This window comes from Eulemur rufifrons, chromosome 8, assembly GCF_041146395.1.
Source record: "Eulemur rufifrons isolate Redbay chromosome 8, OSU_ERuf_1, whole genome shotgun sequence".
NCBI classification, from domain to species: domain Eukaryota; kingdom Metazoa; phylum Chordata; class Mammalia; order Primates; family Lemuridae; genus Eulemur; species Eulemur rufifrons.
Window position 1 is genome coordinate 6,083,521 of NC_090990.1, and position 16,660 is coordinate 6,100,180.

The window sequence follows — 16,660 nt, forward strand, 5'->3', positions numbered from 1 at the left end:
TTTACAGTGGAGAAATCCATCAGAAACCACCGTGACTACAAGAGGGAAAACTTAATTGAAAAGAAGGCAAGAGAAAAAAGAGGATTAAACAGGTCAAAAAGAAAACATGATAAGATGAAAGATATAAACCTCCAAATTTCAATATTTATATTACATGTAAATGGACTAAATATTCCATTAAAAACAGCTTCTCAAGATTAAATTAAAAAGACTAAACCCCACCCAATGCTGCCTGCAACAGACACACCTTTAATGTAAACACACATAAGGATTAAAAGTAAAGTGATGGAAAAAGATGTAGCATGCAAACAATAACCAAAAGAAACCTGGTGGCCGTGCCCGGTGGCTCTCGCCTGTAATCCTAGCACTCTGGGAGGCCGAGGTGGGAGGATCGCTTGAGCTCAGGTAGCCGGGTGTCGTGGTGTGTGCCTGTAGTCCCAGATTCCTGGGAGGCTGAGGCAGGAGGATTGCTTGAGCTCAGGGGGTTGTGGTTGCAGTAAGCTATGATCACGCACTGCACTCTAGCCCAGGTGACAGAGCGAGACTCTGTCAAAAAAAAAAAAAAAAAAATCTTCTATGTGTGAAATTGTGAAGAAGGAAAAAGAAATTAGTGTATAGTCGGTATAGGGTTTGGTGCTATCCTTGGTTTTAGGCATCCACTGGGAGTCTTGGAACGTATCCTCTGAAGATAAAGGGGGACTACTGTGTAGGGGGAAGTAGCCTTTGACAGGGTGCTTAGACCACAAAGGTGTGTAGGGATCAGGTGATGAGGGGACAGCAAATTCAAGCCTCAAGTCTCTTGCTCACTTGAGGACTCAGCACTTGTGGAATGAAATGGTGAGCCCTCCCCACTGTTTATGGTGAAATTTTCCCTCTCTCTTCCCTTCTGAGCATGTATAAGTTGAATTCAGATTAAGTTAAAAATGATGCATCTATTGGTTTCTTTTTTAAAATGTAATTGAGATCATGCTGTGAATACAACATCTGCTTTTTATGTCTTAACGTATCAAAAGGATTTTCCCATATCATCAGAAATTGTGCATATGAATGTGAATATTTGAATAATACTACATTATTGAAATGTATCATAATTTGCCTAATCATTCCTCTTTGGACATTTCATTGTTTAACTTTTTTGCTATTAAAATATGATGAACCATCTTTGTATATAAGTCTTGTACTACGTTATTTTATTATTTCTTAGGAGTGAAATTGTTGAGTCAAAGGGTAAGAGCATTTCTTAACACTCTTGAGATAGAGTGCCAAATTGTCTTCCACAGTTTCTCAGCTTGCTCTTAACGGCACCCTCACTGGTATTGGGCATCCTCATGTAAAAAAGTTGTTTTTAATTTGAAAAAATTCAGTCTTAATAACTTCATCAGTACATCTGAGTGATAGGCTAGCAGTCAGGGATATCAGTGCTCCCTTTCAGCTTGAACAGGTTTGGAATATTTTCCCCCTTGTGTTGTATAGAGTAGTGGTGGCGATCCTGGGCCTGGAGTCCAAGCCCTGCCCCCCAACACCTGCAGCGGGACCTCAGCTAGGCTGGCTAATGTCTGTGAGCCTCTGGCTCCTGGCCTGTAAATGGGGAGAATTAAGTACCTACTTCATGGGGACACTGCTGCCACCTGTGGCCACGTGGGGTAGGCAGTGCACAGTTCCACAAGGTGCCACAACACTCTGAGCATGGAACCCTGAGCGTGGAACCCTGAGTTGTGTACCTCGCCAGCCCTGAATAGGCTTGGTGGTGGGATTCAGAGTTCAAAATGTAGGCCGGGTGCGGTGGCTCATGCCTGTAGTCTCAGCACTTTGAGAGTCCGAGGCAGGAGGATTGCTTAAGCCCTGGAGTTTGAGGCTGCAGTGAGCTATGATCAGCCACTGCACTCCAGCCTGGGTGACAGAGCAAGACCCTGTCTCTTTTGGGGGAAAAGAAAAAGTAAAAAGCTCCTAAAACATTCTTTAGCACTTGGGTTTAAAATATTTTGGCTGTTATTTCTAGGTCGAGAGTGGAAATGTGAATGGTTTTTTTTGTTTGTGTTCTAGGTGCTTTTCTTTATTTTCCATGTTTTCTGTAGTTGACGTGTTATTTTTATTGTATATAGATATATATATATTAGAAAATATATGTAGATAAACAAATTGACAGACTCGTCTATTGTAAGAAATTGAGGGGAAAGGGTGTTAGGGAGGCTCCCATTTAACAGGTGGGGAAAATGAGATCTTAGCTCTCTCACATTGCCTAGCAAAATAAGCACTCAAATATTTATGGATTGGTTGAGTATTACCTATTTATCTCTCTACTAATAATGTTGATGATAGCAGCCAATACCAGATTTATTTGAGCTACACAAATAGGTGATGACGAAATAGTTTATGTATTGACCTATTAGGACATAGCATGTTTTAATGTGTTAATATCAGATTAATATGAGGCCTTTAAAAAAATCTGGTAGCTGCATAGTAATTTAAATCTTTAGAAAGTAAGTTGAATGCCAAATAATAAACCTTCTAATCACATATTTAAGATTCAAGATGTGAAAGAAAGCCCCAAAGGAACATTTATGGCATTCAGCTGAGTGTCTGAAGAGTGCGCCCCAGTGCACTGAACTCTTGTGACAAGGTTTTTTTAAAGGAACAAAAACCTCCACCTTGATTTGTGTCCTACAGTGGAGTTGTTTCTCAAATCAGGCTGTTTCAAGGAACATATGAAACGGCGTATGGCTGTCCCTCCCATCCCAAAGCAAATGTTTGTTTTGTTGCAGTGATGGAAACATTTCCATTGGTGAAGCAAATATTTAGAGCTGAAAGAAACATTTGGGCAGCCAGGATGTGTCAAAATAGAGCAGATGTCTGCCATTTAAAAACGCATTTTTTAAAAAGCCACCTTGCACTTGGCTGCTGTGGCTGCAGCCACAATGGGTTAAGCAAGAAGCAGGAGTTGTGGGTGTCACTCTAATCCCAGCTCCTGGGCATGGCTCATAGCTTTTTCTCTTCCGGAAAATGTAGTTAACCATTTTAAGTGATTTTGTTCAGGAGCAAGGTTTGTTTGTTTATTTTCCCAAGTATTTTCTTTGTTCTTAAAAACGAGTTTATCCTTTTGAATCAGAAATCTAGTCACATGGAACAAAATTCATAAGGATATGCAGTGACAAGTCTGCCTTCAATCTCTGTTCGCCAGCTACTAGTCTCTCTCCATATATCACCAATGTTACCAGTTTCTCATCTATTCTCCTTTTATTTCTTGCATTTATACATGACCAAATACATGTGTCTGTGTTTGTGTATGGACAGATATGCAATCTTTTTTTAACATAGAGGTCCCGTGTTCACATCATCTGGTTTTCTCCAGGCTCCGTGTATTCTTCTGTTCTTGTTTGGGGAAGATTGATTCTAAGAGTTTGCTTGTTTAAAGTGTGTTGACTATGTCAGGTGGCAGAGGGGAGCAGCAGGTGTGTCAGGCCCTTGGCCCCTCCTGTATGGTACAGAGAACCCTGTGTGGGATCCACTTCTGCCTCTGGGCTTGCCTAGGCTGTGGACAAGTTACTGTCCCTCTCTGTGTCCCCTTTTTGATCTATAAAACAGAAAGAAAAGGAACAAGAGATAGACCAGATGAACTCCAACTTTTCTTCCAGTTCTGAATTTCTTTGGTTGTCAAAGGCTAGTTGACTTTCTTGTTTAAACCAATCTTCACTGTCTCTTCTGAAATAGGAGCTAGATTTAAGTATTGTTAGAAATATTTATCAATTTGGCCTTTCCACACGTGCACAAACATACGTTTGGCTTACTTGGCCTTTGGCATTTAAGTGGCAGTGATTCCTGATTACCATCCCCTTGGTCTTTAAGGACATAGTTGTTTCCCTGGGACTTGTTCAGTGAACTGTGGGAAGGGCTGACTTCTCAGTCTGTTGCCAAAGACCTGCTGGGTTAGAGATTGCCATTTGTGACAGCCGGCAACGATATTTGTCCTGCTATTAATCCTCTGGAATTGATCACATATCGAAAGTAACTCCTCTTCGTTTTTGTGTCTAATTTAGCAGAGAGGAATTAAAAGGAAAAAAAAAAAAAAACCTTTAGACTATATAGATCTAAAAATAGACATCATGGATGCTGATTGGAAACCCTCCCAGTCTTTCATATGAGAGATCTCAATTTGTGTTACACAGAGGGGCAGCTCACTTCTGTCTTGTTCACCAGTTATACTACTCCCCAGAGAAGCTCAATAAATTTTATAGGAAAGTTTCCTCCTTTTGCGGAAGGAGCTAAGCTCAATGACTGGTATGTCTGATATAATTTAGGGCTCCAAGGGAGTACGTCTGCCTTGTGGAATAACCTATCAAAAGTAAATGTACAAAAACTTTTGATCTTGGTTGATTTGGCTGTGTCATTGATACTACCGGGCACTGGACCCTTATGACCCAAACCTATCAGCTTTGGAATTAAACTGCTCCCCTAAACTTGCATTTAGTTTGCTGCTAAAATGGTCCTTCTGCATGCTTCACTGCTCGTGACTTTGGAGCTTGCCTGCTGATGTTCTACAGTTTCCACCCTTTGCAACCTCCAAACTTGGACGTAGATGAGTTTTAACATCCCTCTTCTGCCTCTTTGAGCGGCAGAGGTCCTCTCCTGTTGACGTTAGGAGAGCAGACCTGCCCTCTCGTTAGACTTGCAGTGGAACAAGCCTGCCTGCTTCCTCAGTCTTTGGGCTCGCAGTGAAGTGCATCGGGCAGCGGCTTTTTATTCAGTGATTTATGCCAGGAGACGTGGCTTGGTGATAGCCAGTGTCCTTTTGTCTTTGTGTTTATTTTTCTTCCACATTTAATGTATTTAAAGGATATATTGTCTTTATGGTTCACTGGGATAAGGAGGGATTGGTGCAAGTTTTAATGAGAGGTCCCCCAGCACTCTGTGTTGAGATGAGAATTATCTTCTTGGTTACATATCTTTCCTTCGCTTCCTTAGGTGGCACAAGGCAGTGTTTTGCTGCTTTTTGAAACAGCATTTCTACCTAACGATTTTTAGAAGGATACTGAGAGGACATTCAGTTTCAGGGCATCATCAGCAACTTTTTCTCCTGTTGTTTGAACTTCCTCATTTAAGGAGAGGGGAAGGTCTCGTGTCTTGTTCTTGAATTTACATATCAACAACAAGATGGTGGGAACCGGCCCCTCATCACATCAATTTTTATAAAAACTCTTTCATTCAGGGTAATGATATTTGGAACTAGTTTCCTCAAAAACTGTTTTCACTGCTTGGGAATAGTTAATCAGTAGAGAAGAAAGCATTTTGCTTATTTGCTTAATATTTTAACCAAGTGAATTAGACAGGTTGGGGGGCTGGGGGAGGGGGATAAGGAAGTGGGGGGAGGCCCCATAAACAAGGTGATATATAATATTTTTTTTGTTCTCCTTTTAAATAAATACCGATCAGCTTTATGTTCAGAGACAATAGGAGCCGTTGGCTTAAATTTGCAGTTTACTGTATTTATGGCTGTAATATCAAGGTGCTGCCGTCGTAATTTCATGCCCCAATGAGAAGAGCAAGGTCGAAGCAAATGCTTCCATCGGCATCTGCTAACACACTAACTCATAAACAAGGCCCGGCTGGATCAGGTGGCACGGAATAATACAGGCTAATGAAATACAGCACAGCTTTCCATTACTGTTAGTTTTTACAGTGTCGTCATTACGTGTAATTTATGTTTAAAAAATTCAATTTTATACAAGGCACTGGGAAATAGGGGTCTACAGGTCATCCAACGACTTTTAGAGGCTCTGAGAGTCCTTATTGTACTCTACTGTTCCAACAAAATGTTAATAAAATAAAATAAAAATACTTTTTCCCTTTCTCCTCCCAGAACCTTTTCTGAGAGAGTTGATTTTTCTTTTAATTTAAGGAGTATTTTTAGCAAGCTGTCTTCTCTGCATCATCTCCTTCCAGAGTGTGCGGGGCAGGTAACCAGCGGTGTTCTGAGAGAGGTGACCCCCGCTCAGTCTCCGCGAGTCCAGATGAATCACCCGAGTCCTGCAAACAGAGGGACCGCACGGATCGGGGAGGAAGGTGTCCGAGTTGCCAGCCCTTAACTGTCACCCTTTGCCACTGGCCCCTGGCCCTGGCCCTGTAATCCCAGTCAGAGTCAGACTCCACATTTTGATTATAAAACTCCGGCTGGGACAGAAGGTTCTGCCAGGCGTTCATTACCTTGCTTATTTTCAAACTATTCCTAACCTTTCTGTTCTGGTTGTTGTTTGACCTGAAAGATGTAGAGAACACTGCTGTCTTCTGTCATCTGTCTTTCTGCTTCACCTGCACTGGGCCAGGCCTGTGGCAGTGCCCAGCGGTCACTAGGGACAGTGCTGAGGTTACTTATTCTGAGAAGCCCTTGCACAGCCTGTCCCACAGAAAAAAGACAGCCCTTGGAGTGCCTGGCTTGGTCTGAGTCGTGGGAAAGGACCCTGGGGCATCGCACTCACATCACAGCCAGTACCTTGCAGCTCACAAAGTCAGTCAGTTTGGTTTTGTTTGCATTTTAACAGGAACCTTTCAGAAGAAGAAGGCAAATTTGTTTATCTTCTAGCGTAAAAATAGGCAGGTACGGCAGCCCTGTGGCCACGCAGTTCAGATGCTGCAGTGGTGACACTGGGGCTTTATTAATTAATAGGATGTAGCTCACTTGTTCTGTTCTTTTCCAAGAAGCCCACCCTGGAGAAGAAGTCCTGGGCCCAGTTTCTGCACAGGGGCAGCAGACGTCTCCTGGTAAAGGGAGGCCTGTGGAAGTGGAGTCCAGAGAACTGCCCCGAGTCTGGGTGCACAAGATCTTCACTCAGAGAGTTCGGTTTGAACTGAGAGCTCTCTCAGTTTTGCAAATCAGTCAGCTGTGGTCTGAAAAGCTGGAGTGGAACCGTCTACCCCCGCATTGTGCCTCCTGCTTGCCTCGCACAAGCTCCCTCGTCCCTTCCTCCTCCTCCTCCTCTTGGCCAGAGCTAGTGAGTGGCTGGAATAACTAGGCAGGACTTTCTTAGTGCTATTCTCTATCAATAATATATTTTAATTGTTAGTGCTGTACACCGGGTGGCAGGGTGTGGGGGGAGCTGGTAGCTCTTGAAAATCACCAGGTGGCAGAGGGGAAGTTACAAAAGAACCGCTAGATGCTCAGTGCTATTCGTGTCAGATAATGCAGATTGACACTCCAACTAAAAGAAAATTCTAGGCTTTATTAAAATTGACAAATTCTTCCAAAGGCAGCAGCCGAAGGAAGACTTAGGGCGGACAGGGAGGGGAGGAGGCTGCACGCCGTGGGATGGGGGAGCCCTTTGCTCCCACCCCTCTGCTTGCTCAGCCACTGCTCAGTCCCTCTGCGGTTAGATGATTCCTTGCAGATAGCAATCAACTGGAAGGAAGTGTGTGTGTCTAATTTGCATGAGATTATTTAAAACAAAAAAAAAAAGGTCTGCATTAGTCAGGGTGATGGTAAACAACGCAAAGAGATGCCTTTTATAATATAGCCCATGCCTCGGCTTTCCGAGCCAAATATAATTCACTAGCAATTGGCAGTTTCCTTTATTATTCCTTTTAACCTTTTGGATTCTGCAAGGTCTCCGTCTTAAGATCTGCACTCTTTATCTCGGCAGGGTTGGGAAAGATGGGACTAGGGCACCTGAATGTCTTATGTGTGAGTCCTATGGCAGCGCCTTGTCCCTGAGGGCAGGGTCATCTCAGCACCACATCGTGATCTGGAGAGAGGTGGGCGAGCCCTGCTTAGTCTCTGTAAGTCCCAGATGCATCACCTGAGTCCTGCAAATACCGAAGCTGGTCAGTTCTGCCTAAGCTGAGAACACTCCAGCGGGAGAGGACACTCGGAAGCATAGGTGCCAGTATGTGAGGGGCATTTGGATTTGGTTTGTGGTTGGGATATTAGAACAAGACCAGGAAAAGGACATCCTACCTTGTCACTCTAGTGTTGTTCAAAAAGTTGTCCAGGTGTCATTTGCAGGTAGGATCCAGGGGTTAAATTACTGTGTTGTTTCAGTATAGCTCCAAAACAGTATTCATTGGCTCTTGAGAGTTCCTAGGATGGGGATGGGAGAAGAAAATTTAATCCTCTAAAGCTCTTTAATATGATTGAAGACTTAAGACATAAGTTCTGCATCTGTCACGTGATGTTCTGTAACTCTGTGGTACAGTGGAAGGTCACCGGGCTAGTGAGGGAGAGCCTTGGGTTGACATCAGCATTACCCTTCTCTAGAACAAGCAGGATGTGGGCCCTTGTTTTCACCCTCCTTGGAACTCAGTTTTTTTAATCTGTTAAATGAGGGCAATGACAGGGATAATGGCCCAGCTCTGAAATTATATTGTTCAGTGAGATTGTTAGAATGCTTATTTTTTTAAAAGAAGAAAAAGGGTTCATTTATTGTAGCTAAGTCAGAATCCTGACTCTCCTAGAGAACTAGGGCTATCAGAATTCCAGCCAGTGTAAATTTGGAGCAGCAAATGATAAGGTCTCTGAAAAACACGAGCTTGGAAGAAGTGCTGATGCCCTTTAAACCGTGGGCTCACCAGTGGGCTCAGCTGCGATAATACAAGGAACATGTTTTATTAGGAAAATAGGCTTCGCAAAAGCTCAGGGCCAGAGGGCAGAACAACAGGCAGGGAGTCCTGTCCCTTTAACCAGCTCCTGCTCTCAGGGCCGCAGCACAGCCTGTAACTTACTGTATATTTCCCCAGTGTTAAACATTATCGTACTTGTTTATATTTGAAAGAGCCAAAAGGGAAAATGAGAATGCAACTGAATGCTCCTTTTGGGAAAATTATCCTCATTTGCAGCCAGCGGCTGACAAGGCACACGAACCACCAGGATTATAAAATTCCGTAGTGTACCAGTGACCATCAGCCTGTGCTGACACCGCAGATGCCGCTTTCTTCTCTAATGGCTGATTATGAACTGGTTAAAACAATGTCTTTCCTGCTAGGACTCTGAAAGGGGTTCCCCCTTCCTGCTTAGTAGGAGTGGTCGTCAGTCACCACGCAGGCCAGAGCCCAAGAGGCACAAACTCGGGGAACATGTTCTGTGTTTCTGCCTGGCTGGCCTGTGTGCCCCGTCCGTTCTTCTTGGAGGTAAAATGACGGGTAAAGCAATCCCTTTGCAGCAAGCTGGGGAGTCGGGGAGGAGGAACATACCCTGTCTAACTGTACTCTACTGAACTTTCACTTTTGTGTTTGGCAGGTGGTAAGTGCCAGTAAATGATACACTTTGAACCCTGGAAACGTTTTCATCCGCCCACCAGTCTGTTGAGAGCATAGTGCAGTCGGGGCAGCCCAGTGGCCCTTCACATTCCCAGCGGTGTGGTCTTGCCTGCCTCTGCCTAGCTCCGCTGTGAGAAGAGGGGACAAGGGGAAGAGCTGCAGTTTTAAATGGGGACAGACCTCAACTGCTCAGCACAGAGAAGGGAAAAGGGGTCCAGGACCATTTAGAATAGTTCAGGCATTCTCCCTTGATCGGTTGTGGTAGGACGTGAAAAGTTTGAGGGATGGCTGTAGTCACTCACACGCTGGTACGGTGCAGGGCAGAGCTGTGCTTTAAAGCATTAATGTGCACCATCTATTAGCCCCTAGGCACAGAGTAGGAGGCACCATGCTTTTGAAGATGCTGATCCTCAGAACCTCCTTGTACTTCATCTACCCCCAGGGGCAAATATACCATGCTGTGGGCCTCTAATGTAGAGCTGCTGACCAGATGTGGAAAAGCTCTCGGCTCTAGTTTAAAAGCTCTGTGTTGCGGCTCAGCTCGACTGAATATTGGGATTCCCGGAACAGCATGGGCCGGCTGAGTGGTCTTTTGCAGATAGTGGTGACCTCCCACCTGCCTTTCCTACTTTCGACAGCTGGAGCGCCTCTGTACACACAGCTGCTTCCCAAGTTGGCCCGGGACAGTTCTTCTCATACCTGCATGCCACGCTTTGTTCCTTTTCTTTGGGTTGGTCGGTGCCCTCCTTCTTCTCCTCCCAAGAGTCAATGTCCCCAGTCAGCCTCAGACCCTCTGAAAATATCCCAGCTGTGTGCCCACTGGAAATGTGGTCTTCATGGGGTTTTCACTTGCCTTTTATTCTTCCATGGGCAAATCCTCTCCACATGTTATTGCCACTGCAGATGGCGCCCTGCTATTTTCTGATGTCCCGTGTGCAGTGTGGTTTAGAGTGTTGGGAGGATTAAAAAAAAGGGAAAAGAAAAACTAGCCAAAGGCGATATAGGCAGCCTATGATAGGCTAGAGTAATAATCATCTGAAAGTTCGGGCCTGGCCTTGTTTTGATCTGTTTTCTTGTTTTATTTTCTTCTTTACATTCTATATCCCATTCATACTAATCACAGTCAGTCCTGATTTTTCCTTTTATTTCTGCATTTGTCATAAAATAAAGCAAATTATTCCCGTCTTCGGAAACGATCTAGACTAATTAGTCGTCTCACCCAATAATTAGTTTTTTGTTTCCCTGTCTGTTTTCATGCATTATTGTTAGTTTTTTCCCCTCTTTTTTTAACACCATTACAGATTAAAATGAGCCACATTTGCAGTTGATGGTATCTGTTTTCGGGGGGAAGAATGGAGAATTGCAGTACGGAGCGACTTCAAAAGCAGCAATAAACTCAAGGATAAATTAAGGAAATTGAATGAGCCACATTTGGAAGCAGTGTTGAGGCTAATATTCTGTCGCTTAAGGTTAAATTGCAACTGAGAGAGGTTCCGGAGAATCCCAAATCGGGGAGGCAACTTACTAGGATGCTAGGCATTCTGTGGCTGTAAAGGTCGTTTCTCAGTGAAGATTTTGTTGAGGCCATGGACACTGGCGAAAGGTACTCACCTGCAGTTATGTTCTCTTCCTCCAGGGCTGACAGATGAAGAGATTGACTTGGCTTTCCAGCAGTCGGGCACTGCAGCCGATGAGCCTTCATCCCTGGGCCCAGCCACACAGGTGGTGCCCGTCCAGCCCCCTCACCTCATTTCTCAGCCATACAGTAAGTCACCCATTCAAACTCTTGCTTAACCTTGACTGGGATGCAGGACTCTGGCCAAAGAGCAGTGTTTTGCTCTGCCAGACTTGCCAACCGGGAGAAACTGAGAGTAGTAGAAAGCTCTTGGGTTTTTCCCAAAGAATGTGACACACCCAAATCTTCTAGATTGACTTTTAACTATGTGACAAATGTTTAAGAAGAGACAAGGGACCAGAATACATGAGTTTATTGTGTTGTTTCAGGTATTTTGGTTACATGCAAGGAACTATAAAACTATTTATTGGTTTTGTTTCCATTTTCTTATGAGTGCTTTTGAATGTTGCTGTTTCACTAATAACAGCATGAACATCTGACTCATGAGTGCAGTCTTCTTTGCTCACTGAAATAACTTGTGTCCTAATTTTATTTTCTAAAGTTAATATTCATAGGTTTAGGCCAGCCTTCCCATCCCTCCCTCGCTTGTCCTGGCTATACCATGTATATTCATGCAGTTACAATCTGTTAGAGAATTTCAGGTTAAAATATAAATGTCCCTTCTGAATGTGATTTTAATTGTTATGTGAGATCATGACCCATGAGAGGTTTCTGTTGTTTTTAAATGAAAGCAACTGTAGAAGTAAACTTTCTTCAAACTAGTAATAAATGTATATCTCCAAAATACTGGTAGAATCCCTTCTTTAAGCCATGTATGAAAAGTCTAAAAAGGTTAAAATTGGCTCCAAAGCTATGGAAAATAGCTCAATTTTGTTTCTTTAATGTAACTCATCATTGGGTCTATTATCTTTGAAAATGTCGGTTCTATAATTGTCTCCATTTTAATTGTCTATCTCAGAAGTTTAATTTTTTCAAAAAATGATTTCAAACAGTGTTAGATATCAGATTTTATGGAGTTTATTTTAAAATGACAGATTCTTTTTGATCCCCCAACACATGGTCTGAAGCTACCTTCTTCCTTTCCCTTCCCCTTTGTTTTCATTGGCTCTGTTGCAGCTGGGCGGGTGTGATCAACACGGTAGACAGAGCCAGCAAGGCAGGGGCCAGCCAGCGGGTTAGAATCTGCCTTGTGTGTCACAGATCTCATTTAGATATCTCCATCGTTTGCTCTCTGGATAAGGCTGAATGGGTGAAGCCAGGGAGCACCCACTCCAGTGTATCTGTCCCTTGGTCCTTGCCTAGCCAGCCTACTCCAGGGGAACAGAGCTTCAATGGCCAGCCTTGGACTGAATTTGGGCTGCTGGGTCAGACCTGTGACTTGTCAGCTCGGACCCATTTCTCCTCCCTGGCCATCATTCTTTCCAATCCATTGGGTTTGCTTTGGGTCCTAAACCTACTTTACGTGTTTCTTTTTAACCAAAGGCTGAGTCTCCATACTGTTTCTTTAGTTGTGTCCCTGGGCCCAGCCGTGTAATGGGATTTGTTGAGGATAGGCAGTGGCAGCTGGGGTGTAGAATTTTCTAAGATGCACATCTGTTGTATTCCAGCTGTTTCCTCCCATGACTTAATACCAAACAGGTCTCTCGGCTACTTGGAAACTTCTTGCTCAGACAAATTGTTCTGGTTGGGCACAGGGTTGGCCTAAAATGCCATGCGTTTGCCTCCTTTCTGTAGGCACAAAGGGTTAAACTGTTAGTCTTTCTGAAAGAGGCAAAAGAATGGGGTGGGGAGGGCAGTTCAGTCATTTAAATCATTCTCACGTCCAGATCGCTCTGAGAAAAAGAATTACACGGTGAGGTATGTAGGTAGGAGTATTTTTAAGAGTCTCCCAGCCCTAAAAATAAAATACATCTTCTTAGAGACAGACTTCTTCCTGCTTTGACACTAGTATAAAAACAATGATAATGGTAATTTTAAATACCTGAAGTTTTTAGTTGTCACCATTGAGCTTCGTTCTTCTTGTACCGTTACATTGCTCCTTTCAGCTCCGGGGGCGACTACCTCTTCACTTCTGTACTTTTGCCAAGAGGTGTCAAAACTGCTTAAAAAAAAAAAAAGCTTGATTTTGATTAATATAGAGAAACAAGACTTTGCCTGACTGATAATAAAACTGATAAATGACATTTGAATTACTTGTAGCGGTAATTTATTACATAAAATATCTTTTATTTGACATGCGATTAGTTGCTGGAAGCATCACTCAATCTGACTAGTTTAAACATGCTCTAAAATGAACCCCAGTAAAAACCAGGGCTGTCTGCTGCTGGCGTTATGAAATACACTAATCCTGGAGTGAGGAAAAAATCTGACTTTAAATATTTAAATGATTAATTGGGTTTATATATTTTTTTTACCTTTCTAACCCCCTTAATTACAAGCAAACTCAGGGGAGTTTCTGAACTAGGTGTGCAATCTGCATGCTTATCACTGCGGCATTGTCTGCGTCCGGGAGGGATTTATGGCCTCCGTTCATGTGTGTTCGTGCCGATTTTACATCTAGATCCCCGGCAGCCCATTCCTTCCTATTTCTTGGCTTTTTAAGGACATTCCATCTCTGAGCCCAGGCCTCGAAAATGGGATTCCCTGGGCCCAGCCCTGCATGCTTCCGTCTCAGGGTAGGGCAGCTTTTCCTAGATCACCCCAGGGACCCAGTGCTCCCAGGTCTTCACCTCCGGACTTGCCGGCCCACCTGCTTGGAGGCAGACGTGCCTCCAGGAGCCTCTTCCGATATTTCTGTTCTTTGGTGAATGTGATTGACCTTGAGATGTTAGTAAATGCCAATGTCAGCAAAGAGCACACAGGGACTTATTGGAATGGTACCAGTTCGATTCCTCAGTGTTCATTAAGCACCTACTGAATGCTCAGTACTGTATCATGTGAGAGATACAAAACATAATCTTTAAGAATCTTGCCTGCTCTTTGGGAAAGATAAGATAAACTCTTAAGAAAAGAATAATATAAGACATTGTGGTTTAATGCCAAAATTAATTATACAGACAAGAAATTCTATAAGAATACAGAAAAGAGAAAAATTAATGTGGGCTGGAGAAGTCAGGGAAGGCTTTTGTGAAAATGGTAGGAGGTTGACACCAAGGGGGAAGCTTGGTGTCACTGGGTGTGAGCATAAACCAGTGTTCTCAGGGCTTAAAAGAAAGTTGGTGGAGTTCATGAAGTCAGGCTGTGGATCAAAAGGAGATTTGACATTCTGTTTCCCATTTTGGCTTCTTTTTGTTTGACTGTGAGTTGGGAGTCAGTATGTGTGTATATGTGCAGGCCTCGCAGTCGTGAGCTTGGAGTCCTAATAAATGCTGGATTGATTAACTCAGGCTGAGCTGATTGGCCTTTCTCTCTCTCTTTCTTTCTTTCTTTTCTGTCTTTCTTTCTTTCTTTGAGACAAGAAGCCAGGTAGCTTTGAGATATAAGCAGGGCTGGTGTAAATTTTGTAGGATAATAATTTTTTCTGAGGCTTGAACCTTTCCCCCCACTTTCTTTAATAAACAGTTTAGGTCCCTTCAAAGACTGACCTGTAGCTTCAGGTGCCTCTTCTTAAAATAGGATGTAAATGTCTAGGCTGGCGAAAGGCTTTGGACCATTTGATCGGAAATCCTGAGAGTGACAGAATCGTTTGTCAGTTTGCTTATTTTGTAGCCTTGTTTTAGTGACGTATACTTAGCCCTGATTATCTTCATTCACTGAGCAATCATTACTGAATGCCTACTGTGTGCCGGGCACCATGCTGAACCCTTGTGCTGGGTGAAGGGACTAACAAGGTCCCCAGCTGCTCCTGTCTAGTAGGAGGGGCAGCTGGCAAACACAGCAGTGCCTGTGAGGTGGGCCCGGGCGAGTCTGTGGCACAGGCAAGGAAGGGGAGCTTCAGAGAGCAGATGCTGAAGTGGGTCTGCGGGGATGACTGGGTCAGTGATCAGGCAGGATAGGGTGGGCAAGCATGTTCCAGGCTGACGCAAAAGCACATGGATGTGAGACTGGTGTGATGATGAGCTTAAGAAACTCTGGGTCGTTCAGAGCGGCTGCAGCACGGGGTGGGAATGTCAGAAGAAACAGCTGGAGCAGGGTGGCTCAGTCACCCTGACAGAGGACAACTAAAAGCACAGTGATATTTTACTTTGAAATGCATTATCTAATTATTTTTGAGGCCATATTACTTGACCATATTTTTCTTAGACTGATATTAAAATTATTTCTGTCATCTGAGCAGATGCCACGTGGGGAATCAGGGCAGACATCCTGGGGGACGTTTGCCTGGGGCAGTTGTCCCCGCATCCCCGTGGCCTTTGCTGGCCAGCTCATTGCTGCTCTTCCAGTTGGGGTCGGCATCACCTGCTCCATTCCGACTGGAACGGAGGCTCCTGGTGGCCCTCTCGGTGCCCTGCTGCCGGCACACCACACTTAAATGTTTATTTCAGTCTCTTCCCTATTAAACCACAAGTTCCAAGGCTTTTTTGTTTTTAATCTGATGGCCTGCGGCTCTGGCTGAGCAGGTGTTCTAGCAGTGCTCGTGGAATGGATAAGTGGTGGTGGAAACGTGCTGGAGAGTCGCGAGGCTGTCGGGGAATAGTATCAACCTGGGCGAGCTGCCCTGGGAGCCCGTCGGCGAGGCCTGCGTGCGTGGCCTGCGTGGACGGTTCCGGGCAGACTGCGGGAAAATTCGGGGCGGGCCTTGCCTCCACCTGGTCTGGTGGGAATGTTGAGAACTTTCCGAGTTTGGGAACCAAGGAAACTCAAGAATGCTGGTCTCAAGGCAAGGCTTTCTGGAAGGGCAGGACTTGAACTGGCCTCGAGGGTCAGTAAACTGCAGCCAAACCTAAGGCAGCAAGGAGCCTGGGGCCAGGGTGGCTGCGTGTGAGTGATACGGAGGTGACTACACAGAAGGCACACGGGCAGCATGTGTTCCCATCAGAAGGTGAGATAGGAAATGTTGCTCCCCACCCCCCCACTTCCATGTCTCTCTTTCTGCCGGTTTAGAGACAAATCTCATTTTTTGCTACATAAAAGTTACTGGTTTGTATATGAAGAAAATATTTCTCTAATTTTGAATAAATTATATTTTTCTTCTTTTGTCCTTGTTATTGGTCCATATTAGGAGGCACTCTGTCCATTGTTTCCTGTGTGTTACTCCTGGTTTGGTGCCATGTGGGGCCAAATAAATGCCACTGTGGGTGCTGATGAGGGCAAATACCAGGGGAGAGAGCTGAATGAAGCGATCTTTTCCTTAGGCTTCTGAGGCCAGTAGGAGCCTTCGGTGTTGATGGTAGTCAGGATTATGGCTGTGCGACAATGTGCTAGTTTTATAAAATTCTGCTAGAGATAACAGAAAACCCAAAACAAGAGTGTTGTAAAGAAAATAGAAGAATTTTTCTCCACTGTGTAAATGTAGGCAGTCCAGGCTGCCAGGCAGCTCTGGTCTTCAGGGACCTGCTCTGCCTCATTGTTCTGCATCCCTGGCTGGTATCTATCTCGTGGTCCGGCGTAACTGCTCCAGCTCCAGCCGTCCCATCTGCCATCTAGCCAGTGAGAGCAGGGAGAAGGAAGGGGAAGGGCAGGACACCTTCTAAGGACACTTCCTGAAAATTGCCCACGTCACCTGCACTTTCTCCCTGTTGGCTGGACCTCAGCAGCACAGTCATACCTGTCTACAAGGGAGGCTGAGATATACAGTCCTTATTCTGGTGGGGCCTGTTCTCAGCTTTTCACATCCCATAGAAA

At 44.4% G+C, this 16,660-nt stretch overlaps 1 protein-coding gene across 1 annotated transcript in view; it reads left to right on the forward strand.

Moving 5' to 3' along the window:
• The window catches only part of PEX14 (peroxisomal biogenesis factor 14), a 126,683-nt gene that overhangs the window by 90,054 nt on the left and 19,969 nt on the right, over positions 1 to 16,660 (forward strand). Inside the window, exon 4 of the mRNA XM_069477324.1 lies at positions 10,877 to 11,005. Coding sequence (XP_069333425.1) covers positions 10,877 to 11,005 — 129 coding nt within the window. The remainder of the gene's footprint in view (positions 1 to 10,876; positions 11,006 to 16,660) is intronic.